Raw genomic sequence first — 13582 nt, forward strand, 5'->3', positions numbered from 1 at the left:
TTTATTTAAAATTGAATTATAATGATTAGTAATTCAATTGAAAATTTATCTGACTGCTTGAAGGGGGTTTATGTTATGTAAGCATTGAAATGACTATAATCAAGGCACATAATAAATAGAACGTTGTTCTTCACTGCCATTATAACGTGGGCCTCACTATGAGTGTTACCAACTTAATTTTGATTTTGCTGCACTGGTGCTCCATATAACCTACTAACTATTTTGCGTTGTCATGCTGCAAATCTGGAGTACGCAAAGTACTCACTTTGCGCACTAGTGCGGAAAAGTGATTCTTTGCAGCCTGCAATCAGTGCAGAAATGGTCACTTTTCAGGGTATCTGTAGGAAAAAATTCTTTCGGGGCTGTTTCCTGAAAAACGATTATTAGACTGGACTAAATTGTAACAATTTTCAATTAATAAAACATGAAAATTTGAGGATTTTCATTTCATTTTATACTCTATACTATAGGCTATTTGTAATTGGATGTAAGCATGCAAGAAATACGAAATACTCGATTGACGCGTCATCACGTCTGAACTACCAAACTGAATTTTTACACAAAGTCTGAATTTACCATATTTCCATTATTTGACTAATAATTTATAATTAAAACGAATTCATTTAATTTGTGCTACATATGGGTGGTCTTTGTACAGAGGAAACCCCTACTCCCTATTGCCACTCCATCCAACACTTTGATATCGCCTAGCAAAACTCTGGAACTGAAGGTGCCGGAGTCAAGTCTTTTTCCAAATTTTTAGCCTCAATTATGAAAAAATTCCACGATATCAATTCTCATTCAACAAATTTCATCCCAAAACTACATATTTTGTAGCTGATGTAGCTAATCACCACTAGTACTCACATGACTAAGGTTTTTTGCAATAATATTTTCCTAGATGGTACATAAAGATCAGCAAAGCTATACAGGTTTGAAGCGTGGCTACCTCCAATTCAAGAACTGACTCACTACGACTATTTCTAATGCAAAGAGATGGTTTTCGTACCAACGCTTCCGGTGGACATCGCATATCGATTATCTTAAATGAAGTATCATAATTATTATAAGGCTTTAGTTGACATGCCGAGTGAGAGAATTGAAAAAACGTGTTACAAATAGTTCACACATTGAGTCAAATTGACTCAAAATATTCAATGATGGTAATAACTGGTAAATATTTTTGAGAAAAATGTTTTTACTTTACTTGAATATGTACTCTTAGTAATCATCTTCAATTTAAAAAATATATTTTCTGAAATCTATTTATAACTTACTGTGTATTTCTTTTGTAATCACCCAATTTCATATCTTCTATTAAAATCACAAACGACTTTGAAAAATCGTTTTGGGTTAAAATTAGTTCTCAATACTAGTCTTCTCTATTGTCTCTATAACTTGGTTTTTCTTAAACGTAATATTTTCTTTCCTGTACTTCATCACTCAATTATTAAACTTAATTCTAAAAACTAGTCTTCACTAGTTTTTATTAAAAATAATATTTTATTTTCTATACTTTATCACTCAAGGCTGAATGCGGGTTTGAATAATTCTTCTCCACAGGAATTTTGATGCCATTAAATTCATTTTTTTTCGATTTCGCGCAGGCATATTTGAATTTGTGCTTTTTGCTTTCAACATGCTGCGACATTTGTTCAGGAGAGTTGACAGACACATTGCAAGGTTGACAGTAGTATTGACCTGAAAAATATGTCAAATTATTTTCTGTGACTACAAGGAGGAAAACGCTATTTAAACAATGTATAATTCAAACTATTTCAATCAACTACTTGCTTTTATAGAACCTACTAGTATCCAATAATTGTGTTATAATTATTTCGACTCCACTTTTGAACCACATAACAATATTATCCTTACTACAACTAAAAAGAATCCTCAATATCTTGAACTAGGAAGAGAGAGATAGGCTACCTTGATAAGATCAATTTGATAGACCTATTATGCAGTTCGATGCACACTGTAAATTCTGTTTTTTGATGTTGAAGCTTTTAGTTTACTGGAGATTGAAAATGTTAAAACAACTATAGCCATTTTCTCAAGAATGTTCTTATAAATTAAGTGTTTGTGACTATTTTGGGGTATATTATTCAATATTGTATATATTTCTGTTAAACTTACCAGAAGGCGTTCTGAACATGGAATAATCAGTCACATTCTTTTCTGGGTGTATTACACTTGCCAAGATTGACTCTGAAGGGTTAGCTGTTGAAAAAATAAATAATACAATAAATTCTGATAATGTATTTTTTCATACAACGCATTAATATATTAATTATGAATGCTCACGTTTCTACTAAGTTGCATGAGGTCTCAATTACGAAGACAATCACCATACTCCTGCATTTTAGTCGTCAACGAATATCAACAAATTATCGTTTGATTTATTTAAAGGCTCAAAATAAATTTAGTTAAATGGAAATGCCAGGATCTTAGCTTGGAAAGCCTTCGTTACCTAGCAACCAAGAATTGCTTAAATAATATCCAAAGTGGATCCCAGCATAGCCACCTCTAATACAGAGGTGGCTATGATCCCAGTCATACTGAGGTATTTTTCACACATTTTACTGATTTTATCAGTATTTTACACTATTATGGTGTTCTGGGGTAATGCTACCAGAATTGAAGAGATATTAATTATGGAGAAGAGAGAAATCAGGATAATGAGTGGAGCTGATAGGATAGCCTTATGAAGAAACTGTAAGCCACATTTTGTTGAGCTTGGCATTCTTATGGTGGTGAATTTCTATGTATTCAGTAGCCTTGTTCACACTCATAAGTGTAGGGAAACGCTCCAATGTAGTTCGAACGTTCATGGGATCAATACTCGACATATAGTGAGGTCCACGTTATAATGACAGTATTTGATCAACTTTGGTTTTGCTATCCTTGTCTATTATTCGACAAAGCCGGTGGTACTATCCTTTTCTAGGTCCACAACCATGCCAATTATGTTTTTTACAGTGTAGAAATATAATTAATTAATGCAGAGAATCGGCATCGCTATTCTTCTATCTTTATCCACTGCCATTATAACGTGGACCTCACTATAGGCATGGCATCAACATTCCTTTGGTCCGTCTGGAGAGGCTAAGGTCCAGTCATCTGATAATGGATAGACGTTTATTAAATAAATTGCCCCTCAAGTTTAGAGATATGGGACCACAGAGATAAAAAATCTACATACGTGGCTCTGCTCAAACCCTTTTTATGATGCTGAAGATTTTTTTTTCAGCTGCCTGAATCCAACATAGACCTGTAATGCTTTACCACCATTGAAACCATATAGGCATAATAATTTATTGACTTGTACTCTATTATGTATAAATATGTTCTAATATTTTTACGTGATCTTATGCATCTAAAGATGTTTCATGGATCGATAAATAAATCGATCTATCTATTACAGTAGCCTAATAATTTGCCATTCAACAAATACGACTTTCAGTGAAATATACTAGAACCCTGATGTAACGAATAATATACTAACTGAGCTTTTTAGAGATCAGAGAAACTCCTGCGAGCTATAAATATGTTTTATAGAACACATAAAAATATCCTAGTAGCAGAAAAAGAGATCTTTCACCTGGAGCTGGTATAATAGATGGAGTCTGAGACCGTTTGATCGCTTTTAGATGTTTGGCTCCTTTAAGATGCATATTTAGCTGATCCTCACTGTGCGCTATCACACCACAGAGATCGCATGACCACCTAAACCAAGTTGAAACCAAGCATTAAAAATAGAACACATCTATTATTTATTTTAAACCTCTATACAAAATTTGGTATTACAAAACATCATTATTATTAATTATATTGGATGGAGCGAGTTAAGCTGATATTGAATATTTTTCATTCCGTTTGTGGTGGATATTTCAACCATTCTTGGAAAGTACATATTATCATAGAGAAACAATAGCATAAGTAGATATCCCATGGTATAGGGCGTTTATGTCGCAAATTTTACTATTATCCCAAGCTGATAGTCCACGTAGTTCTTTCCTGTGAAGCTTTATGCTGGTAGTCTCTCATATTGTGCCATTCATACACTCTTACCCGGTCAAAACAGTAGAAATCGACAATAATCGACAGTAATCAGCTTGAGATAACAGTAAAAGTTGCGACATACCCCCTATACCCCTATACGCCCTATAGATATCCCATTATCTACTTACACTATTGTTTCTCTATGATATTATGAAGATATACCTTACAAATTCATCACAACCTATAAATTTATAATTATTCCCTATTAAGTTGATAGAACCTAAGTAATTGAGAAACTTCCATGCTTTGTATATCGATTCATCCTATGTTATCTATATGGCTCGCAGATCATCAGAGATCATAAATTCGCCTTGAATTTATAAAGCTGGATTCGCACTCAACATTGACAGTGAACAGTCAACATATAATTCCCATAAGTTCTAATGGTATTGTTCATACTCACTCGGCCGGGCTGAGTGAGAATAGTCCAATAATAAATGGTAGGAATTATATTTTCACTGTTCACTGCCACTGCTGTGTGCGATCCAGCTTAAAAGTATAATAATTTATGTTATTAACTTCAAGCAACGCCATAAAGCTTGAACATTCAACTCCATTCATGCTGTATCTAGATTCACATGCCACAGACAATTGATAAAACGTTAAGGAACATAAGAATTGGCAGCAACAAATGACATCACAATGTGAATGAGGACAACGTTTGTCTGTGCACAGTGTTTACAAACTTTAAGTATAAAATTCCCATCACTAAACTATGTGGGTGCAAGATTTTCATTAGTAATACAGGAAAAAGTGACTACATAATTTAATGGGTTGCGCAGTCTATCTGGATCTACCCAGTCAAGGACCAAGACAACAAGTATCAAGTAAGTTGGTTGAGGCTGGTATGTTTGAAAAACTCCATTTTTATAGCAGAGAATGTTTTTAGATATAAGCCTGTGTTTAATCTGTGATTATTGCAGCATTCCAAACTCACCAAATTCAAATCAAATAGTCATTCGTTAACCTATAATTGAATTCTGGAAAGTAGAATTCAACAATGAACTAGTTATTTGTGTAAAACCTGATAATTAGTATGATTGTGGATTCCATTCAAGGATTTTGAATGATTCAATCGAAGTGAACTAAAGATACATGCGGAGTCAGTTGACATTATTTCTCAGCAGAATATACTGAGTAAACTTTCAACAGAAAGGTGAGTGTTTATTACTGTATTGCAATAACAGCGTATAGCAAAATATATTGAAAATAAAGCAAACCCAGGCATTGAAAAAGTGATGGTGATGACCATGCTAAGGTATTTTAGTAAAAGAGCTTATTTTTCAATCTTTCAGCTCACAACATGCAACCTCTTCAACACAAATATAATAAGGAAGCACACATTTCAATAATAATTCCCAGTTGAAAATTTTGTGAATTAGGGATTACCGGTGATATCTAGGTGTGGACGGTGAACTATAAAAACCAAAGATTCTGATCTCAAAAAAAATCAAACAGGGGAACCATGAACATATTGATAAGGAATGTTCATGCACATAGGAGAAACAATAATTATGGACAAGTGGGCTACTAGCATGGTGGAAAATCAACTATTCATCTTCAATTCTAGTCATGGACGATGCAATAAGAATACGGTGAAGAATTAAAATGGGAAATCGTTTCATGCTGGAAGAAGGGGAACACGTGGACTTGCAGTAATGGGAACAATCGCTACTCCATCTCAATCATCTAAAATATTCGTCAATACTTACGAAAAAAGCTTTTTCTTAATGTCGTTCGCTAAACGACTGCTCTTTGATTCTACTGGCTGCATCCTAACAAGACATCAAAATTAGTCTGATATGTTCGACAGCCTAGGCCCATATGCACCATCTCGGTTTAAACAGAGATAAATCAGCTGTTGGTTTAAACCGGAAATGAAACACGTGGTATTAAATGCGACCATGCTTCCTTGTAAACGTGAATTTGCGTTTAACGTAGATGGTGCATGTGGCCTTTAGAGAAACGTAATTTCTATCATATATCGTTTTAAAAACCCATGGAAAATTGTACCAATCTCCTGAGAATGTTACCCGAAAATGGCTTTGTACGTAGCATAAATGAAACTATTTTTGGATATTCAATTATTTATACGATCTAATGGCCATGAGTAATAATGATATATTGATTGGTCAATCCATCGATCAGACATCTTTCATAGTATGAAGAGCAGCTCAAACTAACGAATCACCAATCTTGATTATTCTTGTAGAATTGAAGTATACTTTTATTAGGTTACATGATTTATATTAATGTAATCTTTTATTGATACGTTCATCATGTAACATAATTCAAATTGAATCATTAGAATAATGAAAAATAGTTTAAAATAGTATGATCTTTCTAGTACAATTTTAAATTTTGCAAATTTAATTAATATTGACAATTGATGCAATTGTCTAATTGTAATATTCAGGACAGGATAACAGTGAAAAGGCTTCTTAACATTTCAGAATGTTTTCGATTGTTTAAATCTCATAACATATCAAAACTCAAAAGAAATATCACTAAACCTACCATCCAACTCAATTCAAGAATAGAATTTAGATTTATCTGTGAAAACACAACCGTTTTCCTTTAAATTTAATTTATGTACACATTACATGGCAAATGATTTACATGAAAATAATTTAATAATATATATCAGTTCTTTCAAGATAAAAAAACTGATTTTAGAGCATCTAAAACTAGAATAGATGTTCTCAAACCATAGGTATGGAACTACTGGGGTGCACCATTACAGATTTTACTATAATTTTGAAAACTTCTCTACTGCGCCGATTTTTTAGTGAATTCTGAGCTCCAATTAGTTCCAAGTAAAAATTGTGATAGCTCACAAACTCACATTCAACTAGAAAGCCGGAAAAATATTAGTCTTTATCAGAAATGAGTCGGTTAAACTCTGGGTTATCGGTAAAACACAAGAAGACAAAACTTCTACCAAGATAGTGAAAAATGTTAGTGAAATTTCAGGCGCTAAGAAGATTAGTTCATATTCTCAATTTTACCAAACTTCTTTGCATTATTATATATTTTCGTTACCCATTTTCGACGAATATGAACTGATTGTATCCAGGAATATAATAGCTAGAATACATTAACTGGAGAAATTTACCACCTGTGTTTAATAGGAGATTCAATGCTAATATCATCAGAAGGTAGTTGATGTACTGATTCAGTTGCGACATTGGGCAGAAAGGCTTTTCCAATTCCAAATCTTCCATCGTTAACTTCAACCCTGGAAACGAATTTCAGATTTGTAATAATATACAACATATTTAAAAAAAAAATAGATTAACAGGAATAACATAAATTTATGCATCAAGTTGACCGACGTTTATCAAATAAGATTATTTTGAAAATGTTCATACTGGAATACATTTGAAGTAATATTTTTTTGGATTATAAAATAAGGGTCATTTGAGAATTTTCAGGATATAAGAGAAAAGGGTTTCAAGAAGATTCTGTTCATGGTTCTACGAGGACTCTCATGATTTACACAACCTTTATGAAATAAACATAAAACGCAAAAACAGAAGTACAGTGATACTTGACGATATAAAAAAGATAAAATATTCAAGAATTTTATCAACATAAAATTAAATGTTTTTGCAGTATTTAACAACGTTCATGGAAATGTTGATTGAATAGTTAATAATTTGATGAGAACTTACACGGTTTGTGCTTTGTGCTTTTTCCCTTGTGTAAAAGCTTTGTAATGATTCTTTCCGGCATAATGTTGTTGAGCTACACTCACTGATGTCAAAGTAATATCACACGTCTTACAGTAAGAGGCGTCTTGACTTAGCTGCAAAAAAATACAACAAAATAAAAATGGGATTAAAAATCATATAAGATGAGTCCTGCTTCAATATAAAATTGGCAAAGTTTTTTGACATGAATTGAATCCATTTGAACTTAACAGTATTATATTTTATGAAACAGTATGGATCTATTTAAACTTTTCAGTGTTATATTTTATGAAACAATCTATCATTTTTATCATGTTGTTTATCATTAAGTTTCTACTAGTTCTTTTTCAAAGAATTTCACATGAATCTCAGAATTATGTTGAATTTTACCATTGTTCAACTTATCTGAATTCATATACATCAGTTGAATTGCTGGTGGTGACTGATTATTTATAGGTTCTTTCATAGCGTATCTTCTAGTACTCTTAAATTTAGCCAACTATCACAACTTTTAAATATTATGACTATAATTTTTATTACATAGAGTAATGTAAATTGTACTTCATTTTCAAATAACTATAACTTAGTTCTCACAATGAAAAACATTGAAATAACCTTCAGCCTACAGTTGCCATAGACGTTAATATGGCATTCACATCTACTTACTTGCTTGTTACTTCTACTTTTGCAGTTGCCGCTTTGACAAATGCCTAGTGAGCGAAAAGGTTTTGACCTATGAGAGCTATAGGTTTACCTACACATTTTTTACCCGGAAGAACCTTATAAATTCTTGTATAAATAGAAAATCGCCTGATTCACTGATGCCCCCTGCAATAGAAGGTATCTTAAAGACATTGAAGCAATTTTATCATTATGATATTGTTTTATTAGGCTGGCCACTAACGGTAGAACATGCATGATACACAGACGTCATACATTGTCGTATGAGACAGCTGTGATCATAGCGAAACGCTTCGGGCAAAATTGTTTGAGGTTAGGTTTTTGTATCTCCTATTTTTTTTTCTTCGCTGCTCCATAGGAGGTTGAATTATTTTCATTTTACTATAAATGTTACTATGAATTTAGTTACTTTAGTTTCAGGCTTGCTTATTTTTGGCATTGGATTTCCAGTCTCTTCACTCCATTTCTCTAAAAACTGTCGAACACGTTTTTCATGTGGTTTGCCGGTGTAATGTGCTTTTGCCATCATATTTGATGTAGCCTGTAAATAAAATAAAAACATAAATATAATCATAACAAATATTTATTGCACCGAATAGTTACAACCATGAGAAGAGAGCAATTTAATTATTGGTTCATCAAATAATAAGATTCAATATCCTACAAATTATGTAAGTTATGTGAATGGTATTTTTGGAAAATATTAATGGAGAAAATCGATATTATTATGAGTATATTTTTATAGTCTTCTATGTTTATAGTATCTTCTTCTTCTTCTCTAAGTACCGTCTCCATTTCGGAGGTTGGCAATCATCATGGCGATTTTTACCTTGTTCACAGCCGCTTTAAATAGGTCATTAGTTGTGCAATTAAACGCTTCCCTCAGGTTTCTCAACCAAGACATTCTTCTGCGTCCCACCGAGCGCTTATCAACTATTTTACCTTGGCTTATGAGGTGCAGAATCATGTACTTGGGTCCTCTCATAATGTGTCCAACTTTCGTATTTTAATGTCACGCACAATATCTAGTTGCTTACCCATTCTTCTGAGAACTTCTACGTTCGTGACTCTATCTGTCCACGATATACGGAGTATCCGCCGGTAGCTCCACATTTCAAATGCTTGAAGTCTGGTCTCACATTCCCTATTTAGTGTCCATGCTTCCAACCCATACAAGAGAAAAGGGAACACACAGCACCTCAAGAGACGGGTCCTAACCTCAATAGACAAGTCACGACCCGACAGTAGAGTTCTCATTTTTACAAAGGTAGCTCTGGCCTTTTCAATTCTAATTTTTATTTCTGGCATGTGACTTGCATTGCAGCTGACGCGGGTTCCCAGATAGTTATATGCCTCTACCCGTTCTATCATATCCTGTCTAGCAAGAAGGTGCTCTTGTGGAATTTCTTGCTTGTAATGACCATGTACTTTGTTTTTTTGGCATTTATTGTGAGCCCATATTCCTCACTTGTCCTTATAAATTTCTTAGCATTCTTTGCAAGTCTTCTATGCTTTCAGCCAGGAGTACAGTGTCATCTGCATAGCGGATGTTGTTTATATGGGTACCATTGATGACAATGCCCGCTGCTTCTTCTTCAAGAGCTTTTGCTATGATATTTTCCGAGTATACATTGAACAAGAGTGAGGAGAGTACACATCCTTGACGGACTCCACGCTTTATTGCAAGTTCTTATAGTATATAAACATGAATTGAATGAGGTATGCAAAGGTGTTTCAAGATTGAATGTGACCTAGCTGACTGTAAGTTATCTAGTACTTGCCCTATAAAGGTAGCATAAGAAGATGTCTCATAGTAAAAGGCGCATGGTATATTGGCTATTTGTTTTGTTTTTTATTTATAAGATGTATTTCTTGTGTTTGGTGAAATAAAATGAATTATTTTACATTGTATTTATAAGGACCCTCTAGTCTACTAAATATAGGTCTGATCTGTAATTTTAGCATTTACATTTTATCGAAGTTTTGAAATGGCCCAGGCTACTGGAGCCATAGATTGCAAACGTTATAGATGGCCTTATCTGCTTATCACTTACTTGAAACGTTTACCTTCCATGTCCAATGCATGTCCTCCAGTAAGCTGAGTCAATGACAGTATAGAACATGTATAAAATATGTCGCATTTTAAATGAAACCAGAGATATTATAAGTTAAGCAGAATTGATATGGAAAATTCAAATGCTGTATTCAGGTAGTAGGCTATCACATACATTTAAGTTACATTTATACAATAAGTGTACATTATCAAAATAATAGGGAGAGGAAAATAAGGTAACCTTGTGCTATTCCTCCCCCAAATTTAGTTAACACATAGTCCGAAATAGGTAAAGTCTTACTTATAATTAATTGAGTGTATAAGAAGTGTACTTAGCCTATAATGATTATGAGTGCATGAAAAATTGTTATAGGATCAACTTACAGTAACTTTACAGAGCTTGCAGGTCAATGGAAGAAACATATCTCGCAACTTCTTTGGTAGTTTGTCAGAGCTATCTGTAAAAAATGAAAAATAGAATCTACGTGAATCGGATGATTTTGTGATTTGATGTTATATTTCATTACCAGGGAAAAATGTTAAGTGATAAACTTCATCAATGCAAGATCTACAAATGAGTAGTACTATTATGTACCCGTGCCTCGCAACAAATCTACACAAAACAGGAGTAGATATTATTGCTTTGGATGAATTTTTCCGAGCTAGGCCTACCACACAACTTTTCCAAACAAAGTTGAAACTAAAAAAATGCTATAAATCAATGATTGAAGTAGGCTATTCATCAAATTCATTCCAGACACAATATATTTTTTCAATATTAATGAATTTATTGGAATGAATTATTGATAGAGAAAATTCTACTTGTTCGAAACATTAAAATACAATAAGATCCTACTTATTGAAATCGAGAAGCATTAGCAAATAACGATATGAATCCAAGATGAAAAATTAACGTTGCTGACACATTTTCAAGAACAAATAAAGCCCACACTATCGTTTTGGCACAAGCCGCATATAACTTGGATTAAATTGGCCTAATATAAAATAAAGCAATTCAATATAACTAATTACAAAACGACATGATAAATAGATTGAAATGATATGTTACTTACTATCATCGCCGGAGGGTTTGGCATCCAAATTTGCTTCATCAAACGTCCGCTTCTTTGGAGGAGCAGACGGTACCATCATGTTCATAGATGCTGATTTATTAAAAATTTACTGTAAAAATTAATATTAAAGAATTACTAAAAGCATATAAGTACACCTCAAGTAATAAAGTAATATTAAAGAACCTCATTCTAATATAGGCTGTGCGTCAGGTGTACCCAGGAGTGGGGCAAATGTGCAGAGTGCGGCAATTTGAGGAAAAGAGTCGGAGGGGGGGTGCATACGGAAAAATGGTGTAAAGATGCAGCGAAAACTCAAGCCGCGTGGTTAGAACCCCGCTGCTATAACACATAACTTGGCTAAAGAGTACGTCCAGTGCCAAAATACCTGTCATCAAATTTTTGGTTGGGATCGATTTAGTATGTTATTTTGAGCACAAAAATTAAACGGCGGACACTATTGTTTTTAAAATAAACTAAGTTCAAAGTAGCACAATTTTACATGCATTCAACCTATAGGTAGCAGCCATAAGTAGATAAGGTTGGGAAAAGCTTTAGTTTAGGAAAAGCTTTAGTTTAGGAGAAGCTTTAGGTTAGAAAAGTTTTGGTTAGGAAAGCTTAGGTTAGGAAAAGCTTTGGGTTAGAAAAACTTTAGAAATATCATACTTTGATGATTTCGATAATCAAATTGGCTGCTACTTACAGATTAAATGCATGTAAAATTGTGCTACTTTGAACTTAGTTTAATTTGAAAACAATAGTGACCGCCGTTTAATTTTTGTGATTTTGTGCTCAAAATAACATACTAAATCGATCCCAACTAGAAATTTGATGACAGGTATATTGGCACTGGACGTACACTTACCCCTATAACTTTTCAATTTATTAGATTTGATTATTCATATTGTATTGTATTAAATCAATCTGGTAGCCAGTCATAACATTTATTTAACAAAAAACCCAACGAATCATCGGATCTGATGAATTTATAAGTAATTTGCTCTAACTTCACTTTTATAAGTATGTTATTAAGCTCGAGAGGCTGAAAGGGGTGCGCACCCCTTCCTTAATAATTCTAAGATATCTAATTGTGTTCCAAGTAGTCAGAAAAAACTGAATATTCAAGTTGGTTTCAACTGATAATAGTTCAGTGATAAAATAATAATTAAAGTAAGTTTTATTATCAAATAGGCACAATTATGGTGGATTCCCACATATGAGTGTCAGAGTGAGTGACCAAAATAGTTTTCTCATGAATTCTAAAAGGAATGTATTTCCACTTAGCCTGGCTGTAAGTTGGATACGTTTTACATACATAAGTAAAATTACCGGTATTTTTTATTCAAGCAGCTATAGCGTAACATAAACGGCAAATATTGATTTAAAATGAATAATGAAATTATTTTATAAAAGAGTGTATCTCTTCATGAGCTTTGATTCTATATTATTGGTCCCTTTCCCTGTTTCCCTTTAATTTTATTAAAATACCTACCGCTTGACTGCAACATAGCAAAATACGTTGAAACATTAAACACTTCGATAAATGCAACGTTTTCAAAATGCTTTCTCACTCATTGATAACTAGATGATCTTGTAATGAATCAATGTAAAACTAATTTTATATACTAGTCAGATCAATGATAATTTACAATATATACAAAAACCGGTTATTGTTAATAATTTATAAACAATGCATGGGAAATGAAAAATCACATAAACTAAACATTCAATACCGTACATACTGAATTTCTATTTCTATTCTTCAATATTTCAATCTCACTAGCTTCAGCTGACAAACTGACTGACGACACATCAACAGCTGTTTTCCTATTCATAAATTATTGTTCTCTATGATTTGGAATAATTATTATTCCATGAAAATATTCAATTTATTATCCCTTATTAGTAATTTCGATAATTTTATACATTCAAAAACATTATTTTGTTGTTAAAAATTTGTATGGACTTATCTACCACATTTAGAAAATTTTATTAGTGTTGTTGTTGGTGACACTGTTGAT

At 33.0% G+C, this 13582-nt stretch overlaps 1 protein-coding gene across 5 annotated transcripts; it reads right to left on the reverse strand.

Moving 5' to 3' along the window:
* Positions 1-765: 765 nt before the first annotated feature.
* On the reverse strand, positions 766-13339 carry LOC111052820 (zinc finger matrin-type protein 3). 5 transcript variants are annotated; one of them, XM_022339615.2, is made up of 10 exons: positions 13054-13339; positions 11565-11673; positions 10876-10949; positions 8848-8979; positions 7740-7873; positions 7181-7303; positions 5778-5840; positions 3605-3729; positions 2140-2223; positions 766-1701 (listed from the first exon to the last, which is right to left on the reverse strand). In XM_022339615.2, the coding sequence occupies exons 2-10, from the start codon at positions 11647-11649 to the stop codon at positions 1511-1513; spliced, it is 1011 nt and encodes a 336-aa protein (XP_022195307.2). In that variant the 5' UTR covers positions 11650-11673; positions 13054-13339; the 3' UTR covers positions 766-1510. The 5 variants fall into 5 exon arrangements, with proteins under 5 accessions (XP_022195307.2, XP_022195310.2, XP_039288085.1 ...); XM_022339616.2 differs by having other exon boundaries at positions 1446-1701; positions 7184-7303; positions 13054-13315; XM_022339618.2 differs by lacking the exon at positions 5778-5840 and having other exon boundaries at positions 13054-13315.
* Between the last annotated feature and the right edge of the window lie 243 nt (positions 13340-13582).

This window comes from Nilaparvata lugens, chromosome 1, assembly GCF_014356525.2.
Source record: "Nilaparvata lugens isolate BPH chromosome 1, ASM1435652v1, whole genome shotgun sequence".
NCBI classification, from domain to species: domain Eukaryota; kingdom Metazoa; phylum Arthropoda; class Insecta; order Hemiptera; family Delphacidae; genus Nilaparvata; species Nilaparvata lugens.

Excerpts from the sequence above, each read along its gene's own strand:
- LOC111052820 (XM_022339615.2), bottom strand. The coding sequence starts at position 11,649 with ATGAACATGATGGTACCGTCTGCTCCTCCAAAGAAGCGGACGTTTGAT. Across the intron at positions 7,304-7,739 it reads AAGCACAAAGCACAAACCGT|GGTTGAAGTTAACGATGGAA; the intron begins GTAAGTTCTCAT and ends ATTCGTTTCCAG. Across the intron at positions 1,702-2,139 it reads CATGTTCAGAACGCCTTCTG|GTCAATACTACTGTCAACCT; the intron begins GTAAGTTTAACA and ends CATATTTTTCAG.